General features: G+C 38.8%; 1 protein-coding gene across 1 annotated transcript in view; it reads right to left on the bottom strand.

The window, feature by feature from the left end:
• The window catches only part of LOC107605164 (GRIP and coiled-coil domain-containing protein 2), a 13,716-nt gene extending 2,483 nt beyond the window's left edge, over positions 1 to 11,233 (bottom strand). The window contains exons 1-7 of the mRNA XM_021105114.1: positions 11,013 to 11,233; positions 10,618 to 10,768; positions 9,310 to 10,090; positions 5,377 to 9,149; positions 5,214 to 5,313; positions 1,924 to 3,326; positions 65 to 872 (exon numbers count right to left, since the gene is read on the bottom strand). Coding sequence (XP_020960773.1) covers positions 65 to 872; positions 1,924 to 3,326; positions 5,214 to 5,313; positions 5,377 to 9,149; positions 9,310 to 10,090; positions 10,618 to 10,668 — 6,916 coding nt within the window. The 5' untranslated portion in view covers positions 10,669 to 10,768; positions 11,013 to 11,233. The remainder of the gene's footprint in view (positions 1 to 64; positions 873 to 1,923; positions 3,327 to 5,213; positions 5,314 to 5,376; positions 9,150 to 9,309; positions 10,091 to 10,617; positions 10,769 to 11,012) is intronic.

An 11,233-nucleotide genomic window follows, 5' to 3' on the forward strand; every position in this document is an offset into this window, starting at 1 on the left:
AAAAAAAAATGTTTAATAAAAAAAAACAAAAAAAAAAAAAAACAAGAAACCACATAAAGCTCACCTTGGTCTTTGGCGGCCAGCAAATCAGTCTGAGATTTGGTTTTCTCCTCCAATTCAGCTGCAATTCGTTGCTTTTCCTGCAGCTCATTTACTCTCTCTTCCAGTATCTTCCTTTCTGCCTCAATTACTTCCACCTGTTTCTTAAGATTGTGCTCTTGAATCTTAAGAGATTGAAGATCTTGAGAGTAACTGTTTGCAGAAGCTTCAGCATCCTTGATCTGCTTTACCAGCTCTGAGCAAATCCTCTCTCTTTGGACATCCTTCTCCTGAAGCTCTAGCTGTAAATTTGTTATAGTAGCCTTCATTTCATTATGATTAGCATCTGCAAAACCAGTTCTTATAGTAGCAACACTTTTTGCAGCCATCAGCAATCTATCTACGAGGGTTCTGATGCGTTCTTCAGATGTTCCATCGCCAAATGATGTCAGCATCAAGTTAATCCCTGGATCTGATTCAACCTTATTTCCAACCAGTTCAGCTTTTCCATTTTCAATTTCATTGACTGAGCTGATACATGCTTCACAAAGGTAGTCAATGCTCCCGCGTAATGCAACTAGTTCCCCATCTTGATTAGTAACTTTTTGCTTCATGGCTTCACATGACTCTCTTTGGATAGTCATTTCTTTTTCAATACTCGCCATTAGTTCAGACAGATTTTTGTCTTGCTCCAGCATCAAACTTGAGTGCATAGTTATTCTTTCCTTAAGAGAACCAATCTCTACCAATACCTCTTGCAGTTGACTCCGAAGAAGATGGAAATTTCCAACTGTGTCAAAATCAGATCGAGAATCTGAAGACAAGGAGCTCTGCTGGAGAGAAATGTCATAATATTAGGAAGAACAAATTCAACAAAATAATAACAAGAATTGCAAGTAAGCCTTATCAGAAAAATTAACTAAGAGATAAACCAGAAATATGCAAGGAATATAAATGAGTCATAAAGAGAGAAGAGAACTGAGTTTCAAGTTGCAACTGCATCAATCCATTTCTATTCTATTTACAATTATAATAAAGATAAAAATCTCTACCTCCATCACGGACTGAGATCTCAAAGGGGAAATATTTTTGTACCTGAATTTCTAACTGGTTATAGAAATTTCTGAAATCTTGAGGAAATAGGTTAACAAAACCACATGCAATAAAGAAGTTATTCAAAGTAATGCCTACAAGTTAACAATAAAATGTATGCAGCAAGCCAGTGTCTACTGAATACAAACTTCTATCCTTTTCTGGGATAGAACAAAATAATCTTTCTGGCTCTGAAAAATGTCACCAGTGCTGAGTTTATTCTAGTTTGAGAAGTCACAACTCAGAAAAAATCTAAATCAATTAAATGATAAGCATTAAAATGGTTTGAGATAACAAAAACAGAGAGAATAGAAATCTCAAACATGCAGCCAAGTTGTAATATCCCTATGCGTCGTATATCAGACCAAGAAGCTCTTTCAAATAACCATTCACAGAACAACAGAGGCTAGGAACACATCCATAGCATTACATGCTTATGGACAAAAGCATGCAGTTGGGGAGAGAGAAAAAAAGAAAAGGAAAAAAAAACATTGCATCTGAATGGTAACACATATATCAAAGTATGGAAATGAACCTAACAGCCCATTCAAATAGCATTAGATGGAATGGCAAGCAGGGAGAGGGGGAAAAAAAACAAAACAAAACATACAAAAAAAAGTACAAGAAATCAAATCTACACAGCTTCACCCATCCAATAACTGCTTTCTAATTTAAATTTCTAATTGCTTTAGCATTTAAAGAAGTTGCTTTAGAAAACCAAATGTAATCAAAACTAAGTGCTAAAAAAATATTTTCTAATGACTGGTTTGAGTACCCATATGATAATAATACCTTAGTAATAGATGAACAAGGTGACATGCCATTATGTGTTTTGGCAACAGATGAATCCAACATATTTGTAGCATTGCTTCCTTTTATGCATGACTTGAGACCAGCCTCCAGATTTTGAAAAGATTCCAAATCCATGGAGAACGCACTAACCAGTAAATGCTGTATCTCACCAAATCCTGTGCAGAGTTCATTCATGCTAGATTTTAATGCCGTCATCTCGGAAGAATGGTTCTTTTTTCCCTCCTCATGCAAGGCTGACAACTTTTGAAGATGTGAAAGAGCTTCCAGTTTGGCAGCCTCAAATGAATCCCTCTCTTTCCTGAGATCCACAAGCTCAGCATCTGCCTTTGCGAGCTCCTCCTGAAAAGCATCATTTCTTTCCTGAACCTCATTCAACTCTGCCAACAGGAGCTCTGCTGCTCTTTTAGATTTCCTGGATTCTTGTTCTAAAGAGGCAACAGTACCATGCAGATCAGAGCAAAGTTTCTCAATGCATTCCAACTTCTTGATTGGATCACTTATATAACCCTCACCACCAATCTCAATCTCACCTAACTTGTTCAAAATCAGGTTCAAAGAATATTCTTTCTCCTGCAAGTGGTGCTCAGATTCTGCCAAGTGGTTCTTCAGATGTATCATCTCAGATTCAAGAGCTTCCAATCTATTTGGGTAAGTTGACAAATGACTTAACTTCTGAGCATGCTCAGCCAGAGTATCTTCCCTATTACTGATCTCAGATTTCAACTGCGTAATCTCAGTAGTCATCTCTTCAATTGTTTGTTTAAGACTGTCTCGGTGTTGGACCAAAGACTTCCCTTTCCTGACAGCAACGTTTAATTTTTCTCTAACAGATGCTGACTTCTGCTCCTCCTGATTAAGAAGCAATTGCAACTCCTCAATTCTCTTGCTCAAAGCTTCAACTTCAGTGGATAAAGACATTTGCTTTTCCAAAGTTTTCTCTCTCTCCTCCTTTGCATGCGCCAATTCACTCAAAGCCTCCTCCAGATCTTTCTTATATCTATCAATATCTGCCTCCTCCTTATCATGCATATCTGTACTTCTTGCCTCCAGAATAGTGGCACCATCTTGTTGTGAACTGTCACTAGCAAGTTCAACCACATGCATCAGTTTGTTTGATTGAAGACTTGCTTGATTTTCTATAAGCTTTCTCAGCAGTTCTTCCAAGGAATCAATATTTGCACTTCCCGAAACCAGATTTTCTGTTTCAGATTCTGGCAATACATCACCAACTAAATCATGCAGTTTCCTGAGTTTGACATCAATGGTGAAAATTTGTTCTTCAATTGTATCTTTCTTTGATTGAAGGCTGGCTTGATTTTCTACAAGCTTCCTCAGCAATTCTTCCAAGGTATCAATATTTGCACTTCCGGAAACCAGATTTTCTGTTTCATATTCTGGCAAGACGTCAAAAACTAAGTCATGCAGTTTCCTGAGCTTGCCATCAGTGGTGAAAATTTGTTCTTCAATTGCACCTTTCTCTGATTGAATACTTGCTTGATTTTCTATAAGCTTTCTCAGCAGTTCTTCCAAGGAATCAATATTTGCACTTCTGGAAACAAGATTTTCAGTTTCGGATTCTGGCAGCGCATCACCTACTAATTCATGCAGTTTTCTGAGCTTCCCATCAATGATGAAAATTTGTTCTTCAGTTGCATCCTTCTTTGTTTGAAGACTAGCTTGATTTTCTATAAGCTTTCTCAGCAGTTCTTCCAAGGAATCAATATTTGCACTTCCAGAAACCAGATTTTCAGTTTCAGATTCTGGCAGCACATCACCAACTAAGTCATGCAGTTTTTTGAGCTTCCTATCAATGGTGAAAATTTGTTCTTCAATTGCATCTTTCTTTGATTGAAGGCTTGCTTGATTTTCTACAAGCTTTCTCAGCAATTCTTCCAAGGAATCAATATTTGCACTTCCAGAAACCAGATTTTGTGTTTCAGATTCTGGCAAGACATCACGAACTAAGTCATGCAGTTTTTGGAGCTTACCATCAATGGTGAAAATTTGTTCTTCAATTGCATCTTTCTTTGATCGAAAACTTGCTTGATTTTCTATAAGCTTTCTCAGCAGTTCTTCCAAGGAATCAATATTTGCACTTCCAGAAACCAGATTTCCAGTTTCAGATTCTGGCAGCACATCACCAACTAAGTCATGCAGTTTTTTTAGCTTCCCATCAACGGTGAAAATTTGTTCTTCAATTGCATCTTTCTTTGATTGAAGGCTTGCTTGATTTTCTACAAGCTTTCTCAGCAATTCTTCCAAGGAATCAATATTTGAACTTCCAGAAACCAGATTTTGTGTTTCAGATTCTGGCAAGACATCACGAATTAAGTCATACAGTTTCCTGAGCTTGCCATCAGTGGTGAAAATTTGTTCTTCAATTGCACCTTTCTCTGATTGAATACTTGCTTGATTTTCTATAAGCTTTCTCAGCAGTTCTTCCAAGGAATCAATATTTGCACTTCCAGAAACAAGATTTTCAGTTTCGGATTCTGGCAGCGCATCACCAACTAAGTCATGCAGTCTCCTGAGCTTCCCATCAATGATGAAAATTTGTTCTTCAATTGCATCCTTCTTTGATTGAAGACTAGCTTGATTTTCTATAAGCCTTCTCAGCAGTTCTTCCAAGGAATCAATATTTAAACTTCCGGAAACAAGATTTTCAGTTTCGGATTCTGGCAGCGCATCACCAACTAAGTCATGCAGTTTCCTGAGCTTCCCATCAATGATGAAAATTTGTTCTTCAATTGCATCCTTCTTTGATTGAAGACCAACTTGATTTTCTATAAGCTTTCTCAGCAGTGCTTCCAAGGAATCAATACTTAAACTTCCGGAAACAAGATTTTCAGTTTCGGATTCTGGCAGCACATCACCAACTAAGTCATGCAGTTTTCTGAGCTTCCCATCAATGGTGAAAATTTGTTCTTCAATTGCATCTTTCTTTGATTTAAGACTTGCTTGATTTTCTACAAGCCTTCTCAGCAATTCTTCCAAGGAATCAATATTTGCACTTCCAGAAACCAGATTTTGTGTTTCAGATTCTGGCAAGACGTCACAAACTAAGTCATGCAGTTTTTGGAGCTTACTATCAATGGTGAAAATTTGTTCTTCAATTGCATCCTTCTTTGATTGAAGACTAGCTTGATTTTCTATAAGCTTTCTCAGCAGTTCTTCCAAGGAATCAATATTTGCAGTTACAGAAACCAGATTTTCCATTTCAGATTCTGGCAACGCATCACCAAGTAAGTCATGCAGTTTTCTGAGCTTGCTATCAATGGCAAATACTTGTTCTTCAATTGAATCTTTCTTTTCCAATATATCCTTCAAACTAGCTAGTTCAGTATGCAACTTTTCATTCTCAAGTTCTTTCTTTTCCAGTATATCCTTCAAACTAGATATTTCATTATGCATCACTTCATTCTGATATTCAGCTTGCCCAACCTCCATAGATAGTTTCTCACATTCAAACATCAGTACTTCCAGTTTTTCAGAAAGGTGCTCTCTCTCAGTTGTAAGAGATCTAAGGTCTGTCTGAAGAGCAGAGACTGTCCTTTGAGACCCTTCAAGATCAGAATTTAGCAATCCACAATAGCTTTCGTATTTTTCAATCTTAAGCTGCAGAGAATCAACATGATGATTAGCCTCAGCAAGTGCTCGTCCTACCCATTCAATTCTATCCTCCATTTCCACAGACCGTAAATGTGAAGGCATATCAATCCTGTCTACAAGCTCTTCCCATCTCTGAACTATGCTGTTTCTTTCCATCAATGACTGCTCCAGCATTTCATTTTGCTCAGCCAGACCAAAATACTTCTTGTGTAACTCCTCAAATTTCTTTCTCAGATCATCTCCATCTAGTGGGACAAGACTGGCTTGTAGCTCTTCTTGTTGCTGCCGTACATCCCCTGGATCTGATTGCAGCTGACTATCATCTTTCCGGGAATCATCCCCTGAATCTGGTGGCAGCTGACTATCATCTTCCAAGGACTCTCTGGCAACATAACCAGCATCAGCGTATGAAACTCCTCCTGCAGATTCCTTCTGCTCCCAATCATTCATAGGCAATGAGTTACTAGCAACTGACCTAGCCAACCAATCAATCTTTTCAATTATATCTCCTGAATGAAACTGCTCTGGGAGATCTAGTTCTTCCAAAACCTCTTCTATCCTCTGAAGCATTGAATCTTTAAGAAGAAATGACTCTCTCAAGGAATTAGATGAATTACGAATATATGAAAGCTCGGATTCCATAGCTTCCATGCGCTCACCAGCCTCTGCGTAGGTCTTAAGCTTTGTTTCAACCTCATGAAGTCTAGCATCTTTCAATTGCAACTCCTGCATGCATCTCTCCAGTTCACTAGATGTCTCAGCCAGAGACTGCTTGAGGCCATCCCGCTGGACAACCAAGCCTTTTCCCTTGGCAACTGCAATGCTAAGTTTCTCCCGCACGGAGGACACCTTTTGCTCTGAATATTCAAGTTCATTTGTTTTCTCATGCAATTCAGAACGAGCAGCAGTAAGAGCTTCCTCAGCTTGGTGTAAGATTTCCTTAAGAACAAGGATTTCATTTTCTTTCTCAAGACGCAGTGTGTCTAGATAATGCATTTTGTCCTCCAATTCAGCCAATTCAGTCTCGCTATATCCATAGCCTTCTTTAGTCATGTGTAACTGGATTTCAGCATCTCTGGTTTTCTGTAGAAGGCTAGACACTAATGAATCCAAGCATGAAAGAGGAGTTTTATTTCTTTCAATCTGCGAATGCTCTATATTCAGAGCGCCGGCAAGATCTTCAATTAACTTGCTAACAGAGTCTAGATCAAGACACTTGATCTTCAGTTCCTCCATTTCTGACTTCATCTCATTGTTAACAGACTCAAGCTCCCGCTTTTCAGTCAATAAATCCACAAGACATCTCATGATATTCTGATAGCTATCATAGTTAAGGAGATCAGGCAGTGCTTCGCTTTGTACATCTATCTTCTCTTCACCCATAGATCCACTATGACTGAGCAGAAGTTTCCGCAGGTCATTGTATATCTTGTGCAATACACCAACAGCCAATTCATTCCGTCCAAGCAGATCCTCACATTTCATATTCACCTCTTTAAATGATGAGCAGATTGTTTCATGTTCCGAACAAGTAGCTTCAAGTTTCTTCCGAAGATCAAAAATCATTTTAGTGGCTGCATTAACAGAAACTGCTAACAGATTATTGATATCCAAGTTATCATGAGCATCAAACGAGACGGCTGAGGATGTTTCCCCAACTGATTCATTCAGCTTGCTAACTAATTTAAATATATCAGCCATAATAGTATTCCAGCCTTGCTCGAGCACCATAGTTCTTTGAGTCAACTCCTTCTGCAAATTTTCCAGTTGATCACCAATAATAGAAGACATCTCATTTGAACTTTGTTTCACATCGCAGATTTCAGTATACAATTCACTAACTTTTGACTGAAACTGCCCAAGTTTTTCATAAAGTTCGTTATTTTTGGCTTTGAGTTGGATATCTTCTTGTTTTAAAGCTTCGCAGAGTTCCTCAAGATGACATTTCTTTTCTTGAAAGTCAGCCAGAAGTTGTTTTGCAGCTTCACATTGAACTGTAAGTTCAACATTGGATGCTTCCAAATTTGAACAATGTTGTTTCAATTCTTCGAACTGATCTTTGAGATCACGGTTCTTTGCATCACCAATTTTCCTACCATCACGCTCCCCCTTGAACAACGCATCTGCACTCTGAACATGCCCCTTCCACTCTGAAAGCAATTTTCTCATGTTTCCAGTTTCCTCTTTGGCAAACATAATAAATGATTCTGATGACGAATGAACTTCATTTGAATCCCTTACCTCCACCTCATGTTCATCTTCATGTGTTTTTGATACTGCAGCTGGAGAAACTTGTTCACCAGACCTGCCGACTGATTGAAAATGGAACTCATTAGTTGCCTGTTCAAGCTTCGCCAAAATTTTCTCCATCTCATTCAAGCAAGTCTTCAACGAAACAAAACCAAGAGAATCATCAAAAACTTCGTTTCCAACTTCTATAACTTCCATGGAACTCTTTAAGTCAGATAATTCAGTTGACAGCCTCTTACTTTCACCTAGATGAACCTCCTTCTCATTTGCAAGTCTGACTTTCTCAGAAGACACCAACTCAAGATTTTCATTCATACCCTTCTTTTCAGATTGTAAGCATGAGATCAAGCTTCTACAGTCGGACAAATCTGCTGACAGATTCAATGAATCTTCTTGGGAGACTTCACAACTAATCTGCAGCTCAACTACTCTGGCAGAAAGAGTATCAACCACACCCTTGGCAGCATTAAATTGGTTTTGCAGTTCAACACACTTTTGGGAAACATCTTGCAGTTCAGCACGGCAATTAGAAAGCTCTTCAATAAGGAGTTGATTCTTCTCATTAACTTCGAGATGAGAAGCTCGGAGCTCAGATACTTCATCAACGAACTGGGGATGTTCATTGTCAGCCTGCAGCTGTAGCTCCAAGTGTTCACTTAACTGCATGTCAGATATACTTTTCATTAAAGTTGAAAGGAACAATTCTTCTTTAAGTCTCTGAAATGCTTCTGAAAAGTCACCATCAGGTAGAGTTGAACTAGTGGCTAGAGGATCTGCATCGGAAACTTCCCTTCTTGACTTGAGCAAAAAGTAAAACTCGTCTTCATTAAGCCCCCTTATAATTTCAGCCAGCACATCTTCATTAAGATCTTTTATAATTCCAGCCAGCTTCATGAAATCAACTGTTTTTGCATCAAAACTATGAGAGGCATCCACTGGCCTGGCCAAATTAACCGCGTCATCTCCCATTGACAACTCATAATTTGGATCCAGAGCTATAGATCCAACAGGAGTGCTTTGCTGATAAGGCTCCTCCTGAAGTCCTCTGCCATGTCCACTATGAACCTGTTCAACAATCTGTTCTTGAATAGGCTGAAGATGCATTTCTTCATGGGATGAACCTGATAATATTTCTCCCTCCGGATTCTTCACAGAAGGACCACCAGTTGCAATATCATCTCCCTGCCCTTGATTAGAAGTCAAATGCTTATCTGGCATAATGTCTTTAGGAGAGGAAACAACTTCAACTGACTTGCCCAGTTGTTCTGTTTTATGAAATGCCTCCTCCACATCAGTGCTTTGACCAGATTTCTTTGTATCCAAACCATCAGCATCCTGCATTGCCCCTACCCAGCAACAAATGAGAATATAAATTATAAAACAAATACACAAATCAATATTCCAGCCTGCGCAACTAATAGCTTAATGCCTAAAAGTAAACGTATAACATTGTATTAAAAGGGAGAGTGAAAGCCCACAAGAGAGAGAAAGAGAAGGAGCACAAACCTAAGTTGGTTACCTTATCTTCCCTTGTTTGCATCAAGGATGTAATGGTCGTATCTTCAGATAAAAGCAAGGATACTTCCCTGCTATCACCCTCTGCTGTGACTGGAACAGGCTCGCCGACTGCAGTTGCAACAATGGCAGGTGCAGACTCATGATCATAAGTTGGTCCACCTTCAGGACCCAGGCTATCTGTAGTTTTCAAAGATATATCATCAGCCACAGCAGCACCAACATTCTGAGCATTTTTCCCTTGATCGTGGAAAGACAACTCAGAATCTTCCTTACCGACCTCCTGAGCCTCGGCACCTGGCCTTCTATCCGATTCCAGATCTTTCTGGTCGTCTGAAGTTCGCAAAGAAACATCCTCAGCCACATCAGCACCAACATACTCAGCACGTTTCCCTTGATCTTGGGAAGACAGCTCAGAATCAACCTCATGGCCCTCCTGAACTGCAAGGGATGACTTTCTACCAGAATCCAATTCTGTTTCCTCATCTATAGTATTTATAATAGCCAGTGGTGATGAATCAGCAGATGGATCAAGATTGTCAAGAGTTAATGAGTTTGGTGAAGACTGGGACTCTAATAATTCCGCGCTAACGGCATTAGACTCATTGTCAGTTTCAACATTTCCATCTGTAACCTGAGATGATGTTGTTGACATAGAAGGACTACTTTGTCCATCAGTGTCGTCCTCAGGTATTAGATTTTTATCAGATTTTTTTGATTTCCCACGGCTACTACCACCTTTACCGTCCTTCTTCTGACGGAATTGTTGAAGCTGGAAATAAAAACACAATAATAAAATTAAGAAACTGCAACCACTCAACTCCATTCATTAATGCCACAAGGTCATGTACTATTATTCACTTTTCTTATGTTGATTGTAGGCATCTAAAGGGAATGGTGAACTTTACAGAGTAAGGTGCAGGTGGTAACTGCCAATGAGAAAATCAAGGCACTTAAATTCCTGCATATCCATGATACATTATGCAAAGAGCTCGTATATTATGAAATCTTAAACTATTGGTTTTTTCATCCACGTTTATCAATTCTGCACATTACTCTTCGAAGCAAACCCTCTTACTTTGCAGGATCACAATGTAAAATGATTTTCTACTATTATAATTCCAACTATGCAATCATCCAACACCAATTTGAACAACCTAAGTGGCCAATAACAATAAAAGCAAACAATGCAGCTCAATCTTATTCAAAACTAAACAAGCATATAAACTTATCCGAGCAAAAATTGAGATTCTTGATGATGCATATATACAAAATAAATTTAGAAATAAAAATCCGTACCCTCTTCTTTCCGGCTGCGAGTAGATCGGTACGGCTCTTACTTCTGTCCATTCTCCGATCCACTCTGCGATCCACTCCGTTATTGCTCCCCACTGTAACAGCAACAATCACCGCACCCAAGCCTTGGAAACCATTTCTATACCTTATTATCCTGCTCCCGCAATAAATAAATAAGTAAATAAACAAATAAATAAAATATTCATACAATTAAGAACCTGGAATTCTCAAACACTCGCGTTGTATTTTGAAGATTCGTTGTTTAAATGATTGTATTCTCAAAATTAATATGAATAACAATCTGATTCGAAAGAAAACGTTTCAATAAATTGGAAATTAGATAGTAGAAGAAAGAAAAAAAATAATAAAGAAATGAAATAAGGCAAAGAAGAAGGGACCTGGATTAAGGGTTGGCCAAAGGTATGAGACGACGTCGTATCGGCCAAAGGAATGTAAAGGAGTGCGTGCGTTCTTTTTTCTTCTTCGTCTTCTCTCTTTCTGTTTGCGTTTGTGAGAAGGGGGTGAGAGAGGGTTGCTGGTGGTGGGAGCGTAGCGTCTCTCTTCTGAGATCTAAAGCACAAACGTAAGCGTTATTTTCTCCATTGGTCAAGTGTCAGAA

This window comes from Arachis ipaensis, chromosome B06 (assembly GCF_000816755.2).
Source record: "Arachis ipaensis cultivar K30076 chromosome B06, Araip1.1, whole genome shotgun sequence".
NCBI classification, from domain to species: Eukaryota; Viridiplantae; Streptophyta; class Magnoliopsida; order Fabales; family Fabaceae; genus Arachis; species Arachis ipaensis.